At 40.6% G+C, this 22,068-nt stretch overlaps 2 protein-coding genes and 1 non-coding gene across 11 annotated transcripts in view; 1 reads left to right on the top strand and 2 right to left on the bottom strand.

The window, feature by feature from the left end:
* Nucleotides 1–11,364, top strand: part of LOC149317389 (minichromosome maintenance domain-containing protein 2-like) — a 30,932-nt gene extending 19,568 nt beyond the window's left edge. For 8 of the 9 annotated variants that reach the window (XM_089517405.1, XM_089517407.1, XM_089517402.1 and 5 more), the window contains 5 exons: nt 1,204–1,373; nt 3,230–3,409; nt 5,045–5,187; nt 7,937–8,046; nt 9,509–11,364. In XM_089517405.1, the coding sequence (XP_089373531.1) occupies nt 1,204–1,373; nt 3,230–3,409; nt 5,045–5,187; nt 7,937–8,046; nt 9,509–9,675 (770 nt within the window). In that variant the 3' untranslated portion in view covers nt 9,676–11,364. Of the gene's footprint in view, nt 1–1,203; nt 1,374–3,229; nt 3,410–5,044; nt 5,188–5,618; nt 5,833–7,936; nt 8,047–9,508 lie in introns of those variants that run through there. The other variant, XR_016280627.1, reaches the window with a different exon arrangement.
* LOC149317390 (zinc finger MYM-type protein 1-like) lies at nt 11,341–20,480 on the bottom strand. Its single transcript, XM_089518373.1, has 6 exons — nt 17,496–20,480; nt 15,787–15,847; nt 14,838–14,998; nt 13,058–13,098; nt 12,468–12,569; nt 11,341–12,074 (listed from the first exon to the last, which is right to left on the bottom strand). Exon 1 carries the CDS (start codon nt 20,478–20,480, stop codon nt 17,913–17,915), a length of 2,568 nt encoding a protein of 855 aa, XP_089374499.1. The 3' UTR covers nt 11,341–12,074; nt 12,468–12,569; nt 13,058–13,098; nt 14,838–14,998; nt 15,787–15,847; nt 17,496–17,912.
* Nucleotides 12,665–12,745, bottom strand: LOC149317391 (small nucleolar RNA SNORD87). Its single transcript, XR_016280782.1, has one exon. It is a non-coding gene; the product is annotated as a small nucleolar RNA SNORD87 (small nucleolar RNA).
* Nucleotides 20,481–22,068: the final 1,588 nt, after the last annotated feature.

Here is a 22,068-nt window from a genome sequence, read left to right on the forward strand (position 1 = left end):
AATGGACTGGATGAGGGAAAACAAACTCAGTCTGAATCCAGAGAAAATGGAAGTACTGGTGATAGGTTCCCCGGGTCCGGGTGGTGAGATTTGCCATCCTGTTCTGAACGGGGTCACGCTCCCCCTGAAGGACTCAGTTCGCTGCTTGGGAGTGCTCCTAGACTCGTCACTCCAGCTGTCATCTCAGGTGGATGAGGCGGTCAGGAGCGCTTGTTATCAGCTTCAGCTGATACGCCAGCTGTGCCCCTACCTGGACCGGAGGGACCTTGAAACTGTAGTACATGCTCTGGTAACCCCTCGATTGGATTTCTGCAGTGCGCTCTACATGGGGCAACCCTTGTACCAAACCTGGAAGCTACAGTTAGTGCAAAATATGGCAGCGAGACTGGTCGCTGGGTGTTCCAGGTCAGACCACATAACACCTATCTTGAAAGATCTTCATTGGCTGCCTATCTGCTTCCGGGCTCAATACAAGGTGATGGTAATGACCTATAAAGCTCTAAATGGCTTGGGCCCAGGGTACTTGGCCTATTCCCATATAATCCATCCCGCACACTCAGGTCGGCAGGGAAGAACTTGCTGGAGGTCCCAACTACACGTTATGTGAGGACCTCGCAAAAGGCCTTCTCTATCTCGGCCCCTAGAATATGGAACAATCTCCCGGACGAGCTCCGCTCCACCACATCTTTAGATCTTTTTAAGAAGAATCTTAAGACCTTTTTCTTCTCCCAAGCCTTCCCCCCATGAGATGTCATTTTATATTTTACCCCCTCTGTTGACGACCTTGCAATGTTTATGGATTCCCCCACTCAGCTGGCCCTGTTGTTGTTATTGTGATTGTTTTTAAATGCTGTTTTAATTGTTTTATCTTGATGTATTTTTTTATCTAAATCTGTACGCCGCTTTGATCAAAAGTTGGAAAAGAGGGATAGAAATAAACTTTTTATTATTATTTTTATTATTAACTGAGTTTCTGTACATAGAGGGTCATATCTGAATCCAGCCAATAGCATATAAACTCTTCTTTTGCTACCTCTGCAGTGCAGTAATGACTTGCAGGAGTGCTGCAATCTGAAAATACATTATGCCAACTATCTCTGAGAAAAAGTTTATTACTATATGTTGTTTAAATTATTCAAAGCCATAGTTATAGAGACATCCAAAAATCATTAGGTTAAAGTCATTTTTCCTAACTGGTTCAAGTGCTGGAGAATAGAACAACTACCATATATATCCCTGGAAAAAAGTACGGCGAAGATACGGACCAGCAAGTTACTCTTCCAATTCATACCAGTTTTTGGTCTTTTATTGATATGGATTTTTCTTCTTCCAAAAAGCCTGTTCAAAAGGATAATCTTCTAATTGGCCAAATGGTGAGTGATGTACTTTGCTGTAGCATTACTGTACAATATTAAAACCTTTTAAAATGAAATGGTTGCTCTACATAGTTTGCAGGTATTTTCTGAAAGGGGACAAGCAATTGTGACAAGTATCTGGGGCAATTTTTGCCCACATGGAGAGCAACAGTGGTCTCCACATGGGCACTGGAAGTCCAGCCCAGAACTGACCAAAGGTCATTCCCTTTGGCTTTCTGCAGTTCTATTTACTTTGTGTGTGGGGGGGGGGGGTAGGGTAGGATTCATACTGTTACTCCTGCACACCTTCAGTGATTTAATGTTTGATTACTGTTTGGTGGTAGCATTGTGGGACACACACACCCCTGTCCTAGGTACTGCAGAGCTCAGAGAGGTCAGGGGCAGCCTGAGAAGCACATGAGGTCATGAGTTGCATTTTTCCCACCCCATTCTAAAAAATGTTCATTCCAGAATTATATATGCTATTTTCCCCAGTGAATTGAGGTGAGCCTTTCGCTATAGCAGTAGTGAAATAAATATATTATTTATTTTGTAAAATATTTATGTTCTGCTTTCTATCAGAGTAGCATACAATAAAATCAATGTATAACAGTTGAAAGCAATATGAATTATTGTAAAATACTAGAAGCATATTAAACCATTTAACACTTAAAAGAAGTCAGTTTCAAATCAGTTAAAACAGTTTGAAATAGTTTAAAATTGCATGTATGAAAATCTGGATAAAATCAATAAGGTTCCAAAGGCATTAATAAAAAAACCATAGGATCATAAAATCAGAGAATTGTAGAGTTGGAAGAGACCACAAGGGCCATCCAGTCCAACCCCATTCTGCCATGCAGGAACTCTCAATCAAAGCATCCCTGACAGATGACCATCCAGCCTCTGTTTAAAGATCTTCAAGGAAGGAGACCCCACCACTCTCTGAGGGAGTGTGTTCCACTGTCAAACATCTCTTACTGTCAGGAAGTTCCTCCTAATGTTGAGGTGGAATCTCTGTTCCTGGAGCTTGCATCCATTGTTCCGTGTTCTAGTCTCTGGAGCAGCAGAAAACAAATTTTGACAATGCCAGAATCACAACAGCAATGGCACCAATCAGGCCTGAAAGGTGTGGGTATTCCATAACCAGAGTGCCCTAGCAAAAGATGTTGGGAGATCCTGGAGGATCAACAAGGTAGCACACATACACATATAATCTTTCACCTGGATGTAGGTCATCAGTCAGAGCAACTAAGGCCATTTCACTACTGTGCCCTGGCCTGAAAACAGACTGAAATAGGTCCAGGTAATGTTTCTTCCAAGAATTTCTGAAGCTGCCAGCTACCACATTCTCAGCCACTTTGTTGTAACAGGAGATATTGGTGATAGGGCAGTAGGTCTTGTTGCATATCTCTAGGTTTGGGGAAGTCCTCTTCAGCATAGCTTCCTTCTAGACAGTCAACATCTTTTCCTGACACGGAACCATTTCCCAGCCCTGGGCCCATCCAATTAATCTACTTCTGCTCTTATCAGCCTAGATGGGCAAGATGCCATGTTTACATGTGGTTGTAATGAATTATTCAAGAGCCTTGTGTACATTATCAAGCTGCAAAAACTGAAACTGATTCCAAGAAAATGGATCAAACTGAAAATGGACACTTCCTGAGACACTGCAATAACTGTGGCATCAAGTTTTAAGTGAAAATAAACATCTTTGTCCTTGAAGTGCTGATTAAATAGATCAAGTAGCATCATGCAATTATTTTTCAGGAGATGTGTTTCTCTAAGGGGGGAAAAAAGGAAATGTACCATATTTTCCAGATCATTGTTACCATTGATCTATTCCAAAATATTACTTTTGCTTTTGTTTTGATTAGGATTTAAACTCAGTTTCAGCAAACCTTATTGATGCTTTTGGACTTTTGATACACTGCAATGAGACACCATTTTTCAATCCAGTTCTTCCTGTTGCAAATTTCATTTTAAAAAAAGCTATTCAACTAGAAGACGAAGATGATGATATGCTCCAACAGTTCATAACACAAGATTATGAGGAGGTAATTAACATTAAGAATTATACCAAAACAGAAACTGATGTTCTTACAGTTATATCTCAGATGTGATGCTCTTGAGCTTGCCAGTGTTCCCCCCCAGACGCACCTTTTTGTAAATCTTTATATCTCTTGGATTACTGTAATAAAATCAATCTGGAGAAAACATACTTTAGAAAGAGTAACTAAGGGAAGCTTTTCAAAGTCGCAATACTTATTCATATATAGAAACTGAACAAACAGAACCAACTGACCAGCTGTTGGTAAACAAATATACAATCCACCCTTTTTTTTTTTGGTGTACTTGCCATCTGCAGATTTAACCATCCACGGATGACAAGCCCCCATTTTGTTTAATGGTGGTATGTGCGCATGGCTGTACTAGGGGTGCACATTAATTTCAATAGGACTTGAGCACATTCAGATTTTGGTATCCGCCGGGGGGGAGGGGGTCTGGCATGGATCCCCTCCAGATACGGAGGTCTGACAGTACCATGATCAACATCTTGGCTTATACGGTTAACAATTCATGCTTCTGAAACACAGAGGTTTATCATTCATATGTAAGGGGAATTATACTACACACCCTGCAATAAAAACACTACCTCCACCTACCAGGTATCCTGAGAGGCACACTGTGGCCATAACCTTCAACCAGATTCCCAAGACCACTGGAATGCTGCACTCCTGCCTCCCAGGAAGAACCACATAGCAAGCAGGAGACCAACCAAAGTACTGTACTGTTACAACCAATTGCAATCTATCTTGCAGATCATTTGACTGAAAGACAGTATATAACATTTCAAAATAAGCACTTATTATGTAAATCCATCAGTTTTTGTTCAGATTTTAATTTTTTTCTTTATAATGTGAAAAGTAGACATAATAAATGGACAAACTGTCATTATTCATATTTTTCCAAAATTGTTCTCTTAGATATTTAGTTCAGGTGTAGACAACTTCCCAAAGCCTAGGCACCACACACACACTCACTGGATCTCAGAGGTACGATTGCCATCTTATTTGGTGGCCTGGGTTTTACTGAATAGAGGCATATCATCTGGTGTTTGTTTAAACCAATGTCTGGCAAGGATTTCAAGTTTTTAATTTAAAAAAAAAGCCTTTCTGGGACCTGAGATATAGATCAAAATGCGCAGTCACTATTCTGTCCAATTGCTTTGTGAAGAACAAGTCTATTACTGCCTTTCAATAAAGTAAAGACTGTAAACTAAGGCAGGTGAGAAGAAGAGAATGGGAGGTGGGCAGGAGATACAAGGGGAAAGAAGCATGGTACAGGTGCAAGGTAAGAAAGATGGGATGGAGGGAGAGTAGGAGGTTGTGTTGGGTATAGGATGCAAAGCAAAGGAGGCTGCATGGGGAGAGCAAAAGGAAGGGACAAGCAATGCAGCAATAGAGAGCAAGAAGAAAGGGAAGGATGCATGGTGAAGGTGCAAGTAAAAGCAAGAAAGAGGAAGAGTGTGACATTAAAAAGTGAACAAGAATGCTGAACAAGTAAAATATATATATATATATATATATATATATATATATATATATAATATATATTTAAAAATAAAGTATATTAGCATATTTTCTATAGAATTCCTATATGGTTGAACTAATTTTATTCTGTCATTTCAGTTCCTTGCTTTTTCAAGGAATTTACAGGTGGAACTCAGTCCAGAAGCAGAAAATATGATTCATGGCTACTACTTAGCAAGTCGCAGAGTTAGAACACATCCAATTATTGGATCAAACCTCTCAGCGACTGCGTTGAAAATCTTGTAAGATTTCATATATGTTAAATATCACTCTGTTTTGGTGGATGGGTAGTAGGGCTATTCACATTAGTTTGCCTTGTGGTAATTTAAAGGACAAACACATTCTATTTGGCATATATATATATATATATATATATATATATATATTCCTGACCATTAATCAGATGCATCTGAAGACTGGCTTGGATTGAGTCAATTTAAGTGTATTAGTGTTTGAGGTGTTTCAACACTTTGGTTGTTTCTCTATAAACATTTCCCTTGTGTATTGGAAATGTTGCATTATAAATTACAAGTAGCTATCTTGTGCTATCCATACAGTGCAACAATGTGCTATCAGGGATCTTTTCAGGGACCCTGCATGATCAGGCTACCAGAAGGTATAGATGCCTTTGTACATACTACTATATATACTCTCAAAGTTTCTTTCCCTACAGATGTTTAGACATCAGTGGAAGAAGCCCTGCTGCATGCAGTAGGAGTAGGGAGAATAGCCAACACAGACCACATGGACTGGTCTAATCGTGGAGTCTGAAACAGGAGGCAGAGTGGGCTCAAATGCCTTAAGGCTAAGCTGGGATGGTTGAGCCTCCCTGAAATTATCTGACAAAATTGGACCACCACTGCTCCCGTGTTGTTTAGCCTCTTCAGGTACTAACAATCAGAAGTGTACTAACTGATCAAGCACTAAGAAATAGTAAGGCAACTGTTGTTGAGCCCTCTCAGGAATAATAAATGCTGCCTGCATTCTGTCCTACACTGAACACATGGCAGGCACTTCTATGTAGACATTGTGCTTGAACAGTCTTATTTAAGAAAATTTCAATAATGGAGGGGAAAAGCAACTCTCTCCTCTGCAAGTAGGCAAAATGAATAACCACCTTCCTGCCAACGTTTCCTTCTAACCTTAAAAACAGACTCAGGATCCCAAGTATGAAGGCAATATCTGAAGAAGGGTTCTGTATACCTGAAACATATTTCCAAATCAATAAATTATCTGTAAACTCCCCATTGGGTTTCAAATGTTAGAAAGTTTGGTTCTCATAGCCAGTTTTAAGCATAAGCTTATCCCAAACCCCTATCCAATCTAATTATGGCATTTATTTTAAAAGCTATCTCAAGGCAGTGAAGACTCTTAAAACAATCTTTAAAATTTAGATATATTTCTAGATTAACCATTAGGGCTAAGATTATTGAGCAATTAAAATATTTAATTGAATGCCTTTCTTAAAGATCCAGGTATTTACATATTGCCAAAAGTAGTATAATTTAATGGCCGGATGAATTCCACAAAGTCTGTGCAACCAATGAAAAGGTTTAGATCTTGTGGGTGCACACCTGCATTTCAGAGGCTAGAAAATCTGAAGTTTCCAGATCTTTTTCTAGTTTCCAGAGGCTTCCCATGTCAGCATGTTTACATCAGTTTGTTCTGAAATAAGCTATGGCATAAATGACTGTGGGAATGTCTGTCTTTTTCAGCAATAATCAGAGCTGATAAATCAGTCAGAGCTGTTAGAAGTCACTCCCTGCAAAATGCCTCCTGCATATTGAGCAGGAGCACCAGATCAAGGAGCATTTACAAACTGCATGCTCTTTCAGAGGCAGTGCTTTCTTGCCTGAGTCAGTTTAAGCATTGATTCCCACTAGGTACTTGCTTGCTAGGCCATTGTAAACTATGAATTTTAAATTAGGATATTTTAATTTATGATGGATTATTATTATTATTATTATTATTATTATTATTATCCAGAATAAATGAAAATATCCTAATTTAAAATGCATAGTTTACAATGGCCTGATCTTAATGTGTCCTAGGTTTATGTTTTTAACAATATTTTAACAGCATTTAAATGATATGTGTCTCAGTCCATTATGTACCTTGCCCGAGCCTCGGAGAGAGGTGGATAAGAAGTATTCTTTTTAAAAAAATATTATTATTATTATTATTATTATTATTATTATTACCAGCATTATTAGTCAGGCATAAGTAACCTATTTTGTATCTCATAACTGCCAGACGATAGTTATTTCCAATGTCTCCTTGGGATCTGATGAAAATTTGACTGCTAGGTATCACTAAAATGCTGGTGACTGCAGATCAACTCCCCAGATAATTTCAAATAATAATTTTATGTGTATGTTGAAGAGCATGAGGGACACAACTGCCGAAGCCTATGAATCAAGGAGAGAAATGGTATCTTCTGGGTCTTATGGGAGGAACATCCTAATATAGTACAACCAATCACCAGCTCATATAAGCCTTAGCTTAGTGGAACATTACAGATGAATGCTTGCAGCTCAACTAACATACTGAGGGCAGATCTATGCCTCTTGTAGTATGGTGAAAAAGAATCAGAAATGCAGGAAGAGGGAGATTTTGGCCACTATTAATCCACTCCCATCAGACACATCATTTGTTTGCATAATTGTCCAGTATTCTCTTTAGCATATACAGTTGGACCTTGGTATCCACAGGGGATCCCAGCCCCCTTGCAAATACCAAAAATGCAAGACCTCAAGTCCAATTGTCTCTAATGGTGGCATTGGCACAAAACGCACGCGCCAGCTAGTGCAGCTGTATGCTGTATGGATAACGAGTCTCCACTGTACATTTCCCTCAGATGTGTCATTGCTGTGTGAAGATTGCAGTAATATTCCTTAGAAACCAAGACATTCAGTTACTAAGGAAATTAGACAACTGAAGTTTGTAAATCTAATTTGAATTAATTATTAAATGTGCCTGCTTCTATTTTAGGATTGCACTGTCAGAAGCACATGCTAAACTGAGTTTAAGAACCAAAGTACTGGAAGAAGATGTTTTGATTGCTGTGCTATTATTTGAATCATCTCTTACTTTAAAACAGGGTAAATGTTCATTTTTAAGCAAATAGCTTTTCATATACCAAGTTCTAACTAGATCTCTAGAAGTTCATATAAGATCCTCAACTACTGGTTTCTTTTACTGATAGATGAAAAACATAACATCAACATAAGATAGCTACTTTCATAACATTTTTATTTGCTCCCTTCTGTGGTGACATTACTCTTGAAGAGACTAAAGTAGACATTGGTGGCAGAACAAAACATCTGAGGCATAGCATTTGGATCAAGAGTAAAAAGCAGAAAGGGTCATTTTTTCCAGAATTCTTCAAGTATGACTTCCTATAGGCTTTATGGTTAATTCAAAGTTGATCTACAATGACGCTGGTAGGCGAAAAGGATGACATTGTTAAAAAGCAGCCTCTCATGAGTCATGCCTTGAAAAACACACTATGAGATTGGGCTGGCCAAGGCTACTCTGATGGTATGTCAGGTCTAGGAAAGGAAAAAGCCATTCCACCACTGAGATCATTTCAAAAGATGTTGGAGGCAGCCCCTTCAGTTTTTGCATGGCCACCTTGAAGCCTGAAGACATTGTGGAGGTCATGATTGTGAGCACAAGGAAGCTGGAGCTTCAGAGACTCAGTGCCCAGAGCAGTGCCAGTGCCCACCAGTTCAGTTTTGGTCAAGGGAGAAGCTAGGACTGAGGCTATATTGCACTTGTTATATTGCATTCCCCTCTCCAAGTGTCAACCTGCTTCCAGAAGTGTTCTAAATACCGCCCCCCCCCAACTAGCAGCCACCATGTTGGATCCAGTTTCCCCACCTTTCCACAGAGCAGGATGAAGAAGACAGCTGCTATTTTGGATGTCAGTGAAGAACCTGCCATCTTGAAGTGCCCACTTGTCATTCCGCCCCCCCCCCCCCTTCTACAATTGGAACAGTGTCCTGAGCCATGTCTTAAGGTCAGTGCTGGAGGTTTATTCTCAGGTTTTGTCTGAGGAAGAGACAGGTGATACTCTTAATGGAGAGAAGCAACTATCAGCATTAGCAGAACCAGCATGGGCACAAGCACTTCCACTTAGGACCAGTGTCCCTTTCCTTTGGAGAAGACAGATAAATTAAAGCTCTACTGGAAAGATGTCTCCTCCCCAGAGGAACAACCTCAAGTGTATGGCTGGTGGGGAAGATATGTCCATTAGTTAACTGTTGAAGAATCTTCTGGTGACCAGATTATTTTTCAGTCAGGCCACAAGAGTCTCATAAGTTTCTGCTAAGGAATTCCTAATAGCCTCTCAAACAGCCAGAGGGACTAAGAAGCAAGTCACCCACAGGGGGAAGGGGCTCTAGGTCTCAAAAGGGCCCCCAAGTAAGGTTGCCTTGTTCACTGGACTGGGACTTCCATGTGACATTTCCACTTATGTCAATTAAATATTCAAACAGGCAGAAACATCTCAATGCTTTGAATAAATTATGTAAATTAACTTTTTTTGCTTTCATTTTATAGGCGCTTCTGTATTTTGTGTGGCTCCAAATGCTGTTTTCCCATTTGAACTCAACAGTGAGGACTCTCTGGATCAAAGGGATGTTTACCTGAAGCAGTGTCATCTACAGCTGATACAGTTCATTGCTACTTATGGACCCGCAACACAGGTGCTCAGTAATGAAGATTAAAATCTCTCCAGCTTTCTTGCGTTTCTTTTCAAATAATACACTTGAATATGCAAATACCAATTCTGCAGTTCTTGAAGTTTATCATAAACACTTACTGAACACAGTTGTCAGCAGTAAGAATTCTTCTTCCCTATACCACCAATTATAGGCTTTGATGTCCCAAGCTCTAGCCCTCTGCACCCCTCCTCCATGACAATATCAAATTAGGATGTTTAAAAATACATAGCTATGGGGGCACCCGAGTGTAGGGAAATGCCTTGTCATATAAGGAAATCTAGTAGGCTCAGGATGGGGGAGCTCAAGAGCATGTAGGTAGGACAGATCCAAGATGGGAATCTGCATAATCCCTGCACTGATAGGAGTGATGGTGGATGATAGACCTTGTGTTTACACGCAAACAGAAATCCAAGTAAACTCCCCTCTGGGAGAGATACTCCTTTGGCTAAAAACATTTGCACTGAGTGTTCAGCCATTCTTCACTGACTGTCCAGCCAGCCACTTCCTTGCTCATTCTTCCCACCTGCAAATCCCTTCACATCCTGAAGCCTGCCTTGAGATATGTTCTGCCCTATAAATATGCCTGCTCAGACACTACCAATTAGGTCTCAATTTTGAGGTCAGATACTCTGTCCAGATTCCACTTACCTCCTCAGCCAAAGCTGGCCACACCACTATTCTAAGGCAGCTGCTAAGCCACTTTCCATTTCACAGTGAACCCCCCCCAAACTGGAGCTACACATCTGGAATCGGTACAATACAGTCCACCCTTGCCTTATGCAGGGAATGCATTCCGGACCTCCCCGCATAAGGCAAAAAATGTGTATTCTCGAGCCCCACTAGATATAATTGGGCTCATGCACACAGCCATTCTCCTGATCTCTTGGCGGCTTCCACATAATCTGGAAGCTGCCTATAATGAACCCGCGTATGGCGCGGGCTCACTGTATTACCCTCTGCCAACTTTTTAAGTCACTATCTGCTACTATTGTTTGTTCTTAGAAGTGTGCATGAGGGAATGTCTTGTGTGAATGGTGATTTCTTTGGTTACAAATAAAATTACATCTGAACTTGCTCTCTGAAGTTGTTTCTCAGAACCTTTATGCACAGGTGTGATCCCAGCTTTAGTTGCCCAAGCCCTCTCGTCTGCTGTCATTTGAGCTAATAAAATTCCCACTTTGAATAATGATTGCAGGTGTCCTTTCAGGACCCTTGCATTTTGCATAACAGCTTTAATCAGAAGGGTGCACCTAGCTACAGTCCTTTGTTGTCACCACTCTAACATGGGAAACAACATGGCTGAATAGAAGCTCCTGTATTGAGAGAGATTTTCTGCATGAGCAAGAATCCTGATTTTCTCACTTTGTTGCACTCATGGTCATGCACAAACAGGAACTTCTCTTCAGACTTGTTGCTTTCCCTATGAGGAAAATGCTGATGTAGGGGGATAGGACAAGGCACTTCCCTCTTCGTAAGTAATGCACGAAGAGGGTTTGTATTAAGGAAGAAATGACTGGTCACAGAACTGTAGTATGTAGCATGCTGATACTGCTTTGACCTGTCTTGCCCTGCACTTCAGCATTAGCTATTTTATTCTTATAGTAGTAGTAGCAATACGTATCTTACATACTAAAACATTTTTATTTTTAGGAACTTATTAAAGCAGAATTCAAAAACATGAATGTATTTTTTCCAACCATCCCATTCAGATTACTTTCACCAAGATAAAACAGTCAAATGCTAGTATATGGAAACATGAACAAACAGTAGTTAAAGGATGCACATCTCTTGCATACCTTGAATCTTGTCATATTCTGCATAAACAAACACAAAAGAGTGATGAAGAAGCCAGTGTGGCTTCAAAGGCTTGCATGATGTATTTTCTGCATTTTGGTTGGCTAATAAAGGTATCACTTTTTTGTGGATTTTGTTGTATTTTTCTGCATGGCCAACATGGTTACCCCTGAATATATAAACACACAATTTGCTGAGAAAAGGGAAAAGAGAAACAGGCTCAGTGCTGAAAAACTGGTTTTCAATCATTTTAAAGATCAGGCATACAGTTGTGTGGGCCTAAGTATAACAGAGGTGTAAAAATAAGACTTTTCATTTGTGGAATGGAGCATATAAACATCACTAGTGAGATGGAAAGTCTCCTTTACCACCTACAGATTTTTACTGAAGAACAAAAAGAAATTGACAACGACTGTCATAAAACAGAACGCGTGCAAAGCAGGTCAACATTCCCAAGAAGGCGTAGGAAAAAGATGTTGAAAAAAATTTCATCCTAGAAAATATGGAGGAAATCCTGGAAGTATCCCGAAAAATAATCCAGCTTTGAAAACAGCATAAAGCCACAGTGAGCAGTGGAAACAGTAGTTGTTGTCTCTTTTCTTGTCACCCTGCAAAAAAACAAAAACAAAAAACAAAAACAAAACAAAACAAAAACACAGCATAACAAGAAGCATAAACAAAATTAATATGTTTGTACATAAAGCAAACCTTCAGAATTAGAATAATGGCATTTCAAAACAAATTTACATATTTATGTTTAAGGAAACAATGAGATTTCAAAAATATAAAACAAGTAATATTAAATACAAAAATTGCAAGCATTTCTGTCCACTCTCTTCAGAATTTAAATGCAATGGCTTTCTTTCTTAATTTAAGCAATTTACTGTTTATTTATAATTAATCTCTTAGCTATCACAGCAAAACCAAGTTCAATTTCTTCATATGACACTTGGACAAACAATCCATTTTGACATCTTATGATGGATTATAGTTCTTATTACCTCAGACTCCAAGCAGCACTCTCATGGTTGCAAACAGAACTGTTATAAGGTCTCATTTCTGAATATTTCCAAATTCAGGAAGGCACATGATCCAAGTATTCACTAAAATAGCAAAAACATTTAATAGAAGTTGAAAGTTCTAACAAATCCTATTAATAATAATGATAATGAATTAATTGTGTTTTATGTAAAGCTTTGCTGGCATCTCAGAATTAGGAAGTAACATCAGTATTTATTCAGATGGGTAAACGGCAAAAGGAAATCATCATTGTGCCAGCAATACTGTTCTTTAATATATGCACGGATGCATAAATACACACATATACATACATACATACATACAAGCCCATAAATAAAACACATATTTTCAATATTACAATATTTTCCTTATTTTTGTAGTTGCCTGCAAATATTACTGTTGCCAAAGGCAGGAAACAAAATTCACTCACACACACTGTGAGAAGCAACAACTACTTGCAATTTATGCAAATTTGACATTTAAAAAAATAATTGTAATGCATCTACTGATAACTAATTTTACTGACGTGCATGGTTCCTGCTCAGGGTAAGATTTTAAAAGTAATACTTACCGTTACCTCTATTGCAGAGTCATGAAGGAATCGTGATTGTTCTACACAAACAGAGGATAAAATTTATGAGATAACTGACAATATTTCTTATGCATAATTTTATCTTTCAGAAAATAATTTTACACAATTCTTTCAGAACATAAAAACATATTTTTCTTGAAAGTGATTCCAAACAGTTTTATATAGCAATGTATATACTGTTTGGGCTATTTCAAAGCCATTTTAGGTCACAATCAGAAATAGAAAATAGATGGAGATCATCTATAACTCTGGTTGTTCCGATGAAGCCCAATGACGTGCATATGCACGTAGAGACATTTGACACCTGAAAGGTTTTGAGACCTTTGATCGTGTATGTTTTTGACTACACTTAGAGCTTACAACTTCCATTATTCTGGAACTGCAGTTATCTGAGCAAACAAAATATAATCTTTACTAGCAGTGTACACTGGGCCAGCCACATCAAAGGGCTAGATAGCTGCAGATCGCATGCACCACTCACTGAATAATATGGGGACCCGCAAGTGGCAAGGGTCCACTGTAAATCTCTTCTTAATCTTCCCATTCTCATTCTTCTCGCTGCTTTGTGGAGATTGAGCTATTTCAACTGGCTCACAGCAAACCTTGTCCACTCCTGACAAATTCTAGCAGAATGGGACATAGAAAATTCCCAGAGAACATTTTCTCAAGTGACCATGTCACTTAAGTAATATGTTATGTCAAGCCACTGGTTTCTATGAAGCGCTCTCTCTCTCTCTTTTAATGAGAAATCCTCTTCATTTGATAATGTAGGAAGGCACAAAGATGGTGTTATACTGCAATTCCCATTAGTCTTAGCCAGTACAGCCAAAAGGAACAGAATACAGTGATATACAGTCCAGCAACATCAGGGATCCATCATGATCATATCACACTCATATAACACCAAAATGTCAGCAGAGCATGCAGGACTATGCCCCATTCAGATTGGATTATGTCATCAAATTCAGACTATGAAGGTGTGTAGTATACTGTATGTATACTGAATGGGACATCAAAATTTCTATACAGGTATACTTGAGTTAGCAAAGACTTTACTTCTTTAATAGAAACTTTGATACCAGAGGTAGAAAAAACATGGAAAGTACAAGGATATGTTCCTACCCTACCAAAAAGAAGAGGAGTTCATGTTTCAGTAATATTATGCAGATGAGAAATGAACTAACTAATCTAAGTAATCTTCTAGAGTCCACTTGAAAACTTCTTCCAAAATGGTTCATGGAATAATTTTTTCCTTCTTTCAGCACCCCCCTCTTGTCTTATGATTTCCATTTTGGTAGCAAAACCTGGAGGTCTGTGCTTTTTCGGCATATCAGTCTAGTTTGGTGAGGCAGCCTAATCTGATTCCCCTTTTCTTTCTTCATACAGGCTCAGTGAATGATTCTGCAGGCAACTGTTTTCTTTGCCCATTGTACTTAGGTATACATAGCTACAGTAGGATCACCTAGGGGAGAACAGAATCCCATTCTTTCTCAGGTCAAGCTTTATTGCCTTGTTTACTGCAGACATGTTGCTGGAACCCAAAACGGAAAGTCTATCTTTCTCCAGCCCTCCTTCACCATCCTCCCAATGGAATCTCCAAAAGAACAAAAAATCTTCCAGTTAGACAAAAGATAAGAAAGGGGGGAAATTTTCATAAAATCATGAAACCACCACCCATTGAAGTTGAACAACCACCCTCATTGGGACAATGGGACTTGTCCGCCCATCCTTCCATTCCTCCCTCCCTCCTGGCTCTCACTGGCAGTGGGTGGCTGGTCGGCGCTTCCTCTTCCCCCCGCTTCTTTCTCCCGCCTCTTCCTCCTCTGCTTCTTCCTCCTTCCTGTTCCTCTTCCTCCTCTGCCTCACTATATACGGATGCTTGAATCTGCAGATGGCAAGTCCGGGAACACCGAGGGTGGACTGTATGAAGAATGAATAGCACCCCTGGTTTTAACTGCTTAACCTAATACCCTGTCTGAATGCCTGAGGCACTGCTTATGCAAAGTACATAAGCAATAAAACATCCTGTACATCACATTTCCCACATGAAGTGCCTGCCCCATTACTTTGAGCAAATGAAGAATCTGCCCTGGTGTGAACAGCTCCCAGCTTGAGAGAAGGCAAATACTTGAGTATTGGAGGCATCAAAAACAAACAAAACCACAAAGATCCCATGTGTTTTGCAAACAGCAATGAATTTTCCTCACATCCCTATTCTCTAGAGGGTCAATTCAATCTGAGAATCAGGTCCCTTAGCACCATCAAACCAAAGTCTCAATAAAATGGAATCCCCAGACTTAAATACACAGTGAAGAGGGCACAGGTCAGAGCTATATGATAACTCTCTAACCAATCTCCCCACTGACAGACAAAGAGGCAATTTATCATTAGTAGTGGGACATCCAGCTGGTGTTACTGATTTATGAAGACATCAGCTACAGTAATGATCTTTAGCTGTCTAATTCATCATCACTAAGACAACTTGGCAGACTGGAAATAACTCAGAATAATCAATATGGGAAGTACATTTTCCACATTGTTTCTTCAATAAACCATCTAATGAAAGCCTAGATAATGCCGACAAAATGTATACAAAGCAGAAAGAGAACTGGAAATTTTACACTAAGAAACACATTTTCAAAAGAAGTGCTACTACAGTAGTATAGTTTGTTTTTAAAATAAAATAATATACATTAAGAATTGTTTACCTTTTGTTTTCTATATATTTAGCAAACCAATATTGCAGCAATAGCTTTTGAGGACAGGAACCTGTTTTTGAACAAATGCTAATCACATCAATGTATTAATATACATGTCTGTTTGAAACAAGTTGCTCTTAACATTTTATAAAATCACAATCTTAAGACTTCTGAGCACAAACATTCAATTCATAACAAGCTAAAGCTGTTGGAAGCAGGATTTAGTGATCTTATAAAAGCCTGAACCTAACATTTTACTTCTTAAGAAGTAACTTCTTTAAATTTACTTCTTTACTATAGAAATGAATGTAGAGGCCTGAAGAAGACAAGTCAACTGAATTATCTCCAGATTATTTTAAGTAAGAGTAAGAAAGCACTTCCAATTTACAATTCTGAGAGTAGAAAGTCTCCTTCTTCTGTTAACCCAAGCTGCTTTAGTCAAGAAAGCCTGGTGGAAGGAGCAGTAGTTGCACATGGAAAGATGTGTGTGCAATGTTTTCATATTGAAACCCAGTTCCTAGGCTGAGGTTACAGGCACCTTATTCCACAATTCTGTGACAGAAGCATTTTCTAAGCGACTGAAATCTTGATTTGTTTTGGCATAAAAAGAAAGAGAAGGAAAAGGTCTCTTTACTAGCTAGAATAAGGCATTATGGATTATAATCCACTCTCTTGGATCCATTGACAGAGTATAATATTCAAACCCCACATATACATATATAGCTACATGAGTGTGGGCCCTATCCTACTAGAAGCAAATTAGCAAATGTCCCTCTCCATAAATATATTTTAAAAGGTTTTCTACAAAGGGCAATACAAAGTACAGGTTGAGTATCCCTCATCTAAAATGCTTTAGTATCCCTAATCCAAAATGACCAGAAGTGTGTCGGATGGATGTGTGTTGCTTTCAGCATATTGCATATTGTTGTTTTTGTGTGCCTTGAAGTCATTTCCAATTTATGGTGACCCTAAAGCAAACCAATCATGGGGTTTTCCTGGCAAATTTCTTTACAGGGGTTTTTCCAATGCTCTCCTCTGAGGGTGAGAGATTGTAATTTGCCCAAGGTCACCCAGTGGGTTTCCATGGCTGGGTGGGGGATTCGAACCCTGGTCTCCAGTCATAGTGCAACACTCAAACCAATATACCAGTGATGGCGAACCTATTCCACACGTGCTGGAAGTGGCACTTGACGCCATTTCCTCAGGCACGGGGTGAGGGAGAAGGCGGAAGAGGCACACGCATGCCCGTTCCTCTTCCTCCCTGCCTTTTCCCCTTTGGGGCGAAGAAAGGTCTGGGAAGAGGAGGACTCGGGCCGTGCCCATGGATCCGCCCCATCACAGGCCTTTGTTGACCCCAGCTGTATCTGAGAGACAGCTGGGGGGCGGGAAAAGATTGGGGGAAGCCCTGCCTCCTGGCACGCAAACCTGAAAAGATTCGCCATCACAGCACCATACCATATTTGCATATACATAATGAGATATCCTGGAGATGTGACCCAAATCTAAACAAGAAATTATTTTGTTTCATAAACTGTAATTTTATACAATATTTTAAAACAATTTTGTACAATGTAGCATCAGACAGCAAAGGTGTCATTATCCTAAACACCCATGAAAAGAAATGTTGGATTTTGGATCATTTCAGATTTGGGATGCTCACCCTGTATTGAAAAAAAAAATATCTCGAAAGCAACCAGATCAAGAAATTGAAGACTTACCAGAAACAAAATTATCTGAGCTGCCTTTGGTTTCAGAGGACAGATGCAGGCAGGACTGGTCCCGAATGAGGGAAGTGAGCTCGAAACGCTTTAGGAAAAGGAGAGTACAATACAAGAAAGGTTATGGCTGTTGCAGGCTTCCCAAAGAGTCCACATGTTTCATGACTGTGCTCTGCACTCACCAAGAGAAAAGTGCCATGAGTCAGTCTGGGTCTTCGAAGCCATCAACTAATTTGAAAGCTTTCAAAGAGTAAACATCTCTAGTCAGCATAGAGAAGAAATTATTTGTTCACATTCAAAATATCAAAATGCCGGTCCTCTGTTGCAAGCATATGAACTGCTTCTTTATTTTTCCCCCATATGAAGAATTTATTAATTTATTTAATATCCCACCTTTCTCCTGGAACAGGAGTGGAATCAGCAAAGTGGTGATCTCTGTGCCTTCTTAGATGCAAAGATATGAACTGCTTCTTTAAGGTCAATGGTTTGAGCTAGTTCTTGTTCAATAGCTACAGTTGCAAGTCCCTCTATTCTATCCTGCACCATTGTGGAGTGCAAGTGTGTTTTTATCAACTTCAGCTTGGAGGACCCTGGACCTGCATTGGCAACTGTTAAAGGAAGTGTCAGAAGTATGCGTAGAGCAATAAAAGTGTTTGGAAATAAGGTGACCATTTTTTTTGCACAGATATATTCCAAAACGCCCTTTGGAGTTGAGCCCACAGGAACATATTTTGAGAGTGTTTTCAATTCATCATGTAAATCGTTTCCATCAATGTCACGTAATTTGCCATGGGTTAGCACTTTTTCTAGAGTCCCACACTGCTGCCGGATATCTTCAGCTGCAATTTCATTGAGATTCTTTATATCATAAAGCATCCCAAATATAATACTGTGTTCCCTGAGTTGCAAGAAACATTCTTCAACTGACTGGATAGCACAGGCTAAGACCTGGTTAAAAAACTTAACTCTGAAGTGTTGTTTGGGGTCTGTTATCAGATCCCTTGCTTCATAATGAAAATTTGTGATATGGCGAGATCTAACTTCTTGTTCAGGTGGAAAATCAGCATCAATATCAAACTCTTCTGCTAATTTCTGCGCACTTTTCAAAACATTTTCAAATCCCTCATCTGACCAGTAACACTGGAGGTATGACTTTGTTTTGTCAAGTTGTTTCACTACTCCAGTAATATCTAGATCAGCCTCTTGCAGTTTCTCACTTACAATATTTATTTCTAACAGTATGTCATGCCACAAAACTAGCCCACACAGAAATTTGAAGTTGCATATATTACGTGCTACTCTCTCCCCCTCAATCTGTGTTTTGCTATGAGCAGCTCTTGTCAAAGCACTATCCTCTATAACTGCATTTATAGCATCATATATTTCCCCACTCTGCTGTCTAATAACCTCTACTGCCTCAACGCAACTTTCCCACCTTGAAGCACTCACAGATTTCGGAGTAAGAGTGAAAGTTCCCAGATACTGCTTAAGAACTTCCCATCGATGAGCTGATGCAGAGAAAAAAACATAGATACTTTGGACTATATTAAAAAATTCAACAGCTTCACTAAAATTAGATGCAGCATCAGAGACTATTAATTTTAATGAATGGGAACTGCATGGGACAAAAAAGACACGGGGATTTAACTCCTGTAGCAAAGTCTGTACCCCACTGTTCTTCCCTTTCACGTTGGCCTCATTATCATAACTCTGTCCACGCATATCCACTATTGCAATTCCCATTTCTTCCAGCCTTTTAAGGAGCACATTTGCCATACTAGATCCTTTAGTATCATCTACATCAATAAACTCCAAGAAATGTTCTCTGACATTCACTACTGCAGGAACATTAGCACTTGCTTCTATTGCAGTTACAAAACGCACCATTAAAACCACTTGTTCAATATGATTGTTGCCAACTGTGCAGTCCAGAATGATAGAGTAATATTTTGCAGACCTTAGAAGTGACAAAATCTTTTGTTTGACTTCTGTTGCCAGTAACTGGATGATCTCATCTTGAGTTGTTTTCCCCAGATAGTGACTGTGAATTTCTTTGGTAGTTACTCTTCTTAAATGCTCTTTAAGTACAGAATCAAACTCTCCCATCAACTCCACAATTTTAAGGAAGTTACCATTATCTGGGACAAAGAGCTGATCTGAAGTTCCATGTAATGACAGATTCTGAGAAGCAAGCACTTGCACAATGCCAACGAGCCTCTTCATAACGTTTTGCCAGTGATGGGTCTCAGATGCAATCTTCTCTTGATCTTTATCATCTATGTTTACCTTTAATTTTAGCCGTACCTCAAGCTCCTTCCAGCTACAAAATGCTCTCTGGTGATAAGGAGTCTTCTCATGGCTTGCTAAATTTCTAGCCAGGTTTCTCCAGTCCTTTGTTCCATTAGAACACAATGCAAACAGAGTATTGGGCTGAAACAATTTGCAGCAAAAACAGTAAGCAGCGTTCTGGGTCTTTGAATACATAAGCCATGGTCTCTCTAACTTGTCCCCATTCGGTAGATCACGCCAGTAATACATGCGATGGAAGCTTCTCTTTACAGAATCTTTTGGGAAACTGAATACTTTTACTTGCCGTGGACCATTCAGTACAAGGAAGTCTCTCATGTCACTGTTCACATCCATCCACAGTCCGGGATCATCTAAGATGGATGGATTGAACTCAGCAACCAGCTGATTCACTACAGTCAGGTCTGTTTTGAAATCTTCTTCAGATATGTGAACTTTAACATCTGTTTGAGATGTGGACGCAGCGGTTTTTGGCTCATTTGTAGCCTGACCATCTAGGAGAAAAGTCACTTCCTGACAGCCAGCACCTGCACACCCACCACCCTCTGAGGAAGATTCACCTGGAGTATCTACTCTTTCAAAATTCAGGAGAGCTTGCTTCGGGTTGGGTGAGTAAGCGGCCCTGAACTCCCTCTTCCTTTTTGCTGCTCCAGAAAGGCGCTTCCTTCCATCAGACATGGCTGCTGCAGTCTAGTGATACTTATGAAGAAAGAATTGAGGATGCTGAAGAAATGTGGTTGTATCTGAAGAAAAAGAGAAAAAAGAGGACTGCTGAAGCAGTTTTGTATTTAACTATTGGCCATTGCTACCAAGGGGTCTGTTTTATCAGTCAGGCTGGCTTCCAAGAGGAGAATCATAGAATCGTAGAGTTGGAAGAGACCCCAAGGGCCACCCAGTCCAACCCCATTCTGCCATGCAGGAACTCTCAATCCAAGCATCCCCTGTGACAGATGACCATCCAGCCTCTGCTTAAAGACCTCCAAGGAAGGAGACGCCACTACTCTCCGAGGAAGGAGTGTGTTCCACTGTGGAGCAGCCCTTACTGTCAGGAAGTTCTTCCTAATGTTGAGGTGGAATCTCTTTTCCTGGAGCTTGCATCCATTGCTCTGGGTCCTGTTCTCTGGAGCAGCAGAGAACAAGCTTGCTCCCTCCTGAACGGTGGCAGCAATGCTCCTTCTCTGCTCTCCCCAGGAGCGCATGAACCTCCCAAAGAAGTCTTAGTTTTCAACAAAGGGTCTTTGAAATGTTTTCGGACTGCGCCTCCTAAAGCCTCCCACAAAACGGCTGGGGATTCTGCCATTGAAGACTGAAAGCCACCGGGGAGTGAGTGAAAAGGCATCCCTTACCCAGCCCTTGCTTTCCCCTCCCATTTCCCCCTCACTCCGGGCCGGTCGGATACGGCTCCCCTGAATCCACCCCTCAAGGAAGGAGCGGGCGAAGACCGCCGCCCTATTCCGGGAAATCGGCTTCTAAAGGGAGGACGTACTAAAAGAAATGGCAGCACTTGCCCACAGGGGAGCCATACTGGCCCATGGAGAACCACTGGGGAATGCTTGCCCTTAAGGAAACACAATCATCGCCCATAGAGAGAACGTTCTTGCCCGTGGAGAATCACTGGGCGACTATTCCCAAGGCTTCCCTAAGGGGCAGTCTTCCCAAGGATGGCTTCCCTGGGGTTATCTGTCTTAGTACGTCCCCCAAAATGGCTCCAGAAGACGGCTCCAAGGGTTTCGGAGGCCTACCTCCCTCCTTCCTACCTCGATTAAATACGCCCTCGCGCTCCCCGGCGCTTTCCTTAAAAGGCCGCAAAGGCGGCAGACAATAATAGGAAAGAAGAAGAAGAAATTAGCCAAAAGGCGCGCGGAGGGCCGACGGGAACCTCAGGAATAAAGTAGCCACGTGACCCTCGCGCGCCCTTCGCCGGCTCGCTTGCATTCATTCTGGGCGGGGCCTGTTTATCCGTTAAACCGCCTTCGAGGTTTGAACGGCGAGAGGAAGGCGGCGGCGGCGGCGGCGGCGGAGGAGGCGTGGCCTTACCCGTTTGAAAACGATCACGTGGGAGTCCTCGAACGGTTTAATCGAGCCCTTCTTTTTTTTTTGAATCCCCTGGAGTCTCGCGGTGATAGAGTCGCGCGCGCTCCCGCGGTAGAAGGGAACAGGTTGAGCGCGACTGCACTTCCGGGTTTCTCCGGAAATACCTCGCGGAGCATTATGGGTCTCGTAGTCCACACTACTTAATGTCACACACACACTCTCTCTCTCTCTC

The sequence above is a fragment of the Sceloporus occidentalis genome, unplaced genomic scaffold (assembly GCF_023333645.1).
Source record: "Sceloporus occidentalis isolate IW3139 unplaced genomic scaffold, rSceOcc1.0.p SCAF_3, whole genome shotgun sequence".
NCBI lineage: Eukaryota > Metazoa > Chordata > Lepidosauria > Squamata > Phrynosomatidae > Sceloporus > Sceloporus occidentalis.

What these genes read in the sequence shown, in the direction of transcription:
- LOC149317390 (XM_089518373.1), bottom strand. Translation starts at nt 20,480, where the DNA reads ATGTCTGATGGAAGGAAGCGCCTTTCTGGAGCAGCAAAAAGGAAGAGG.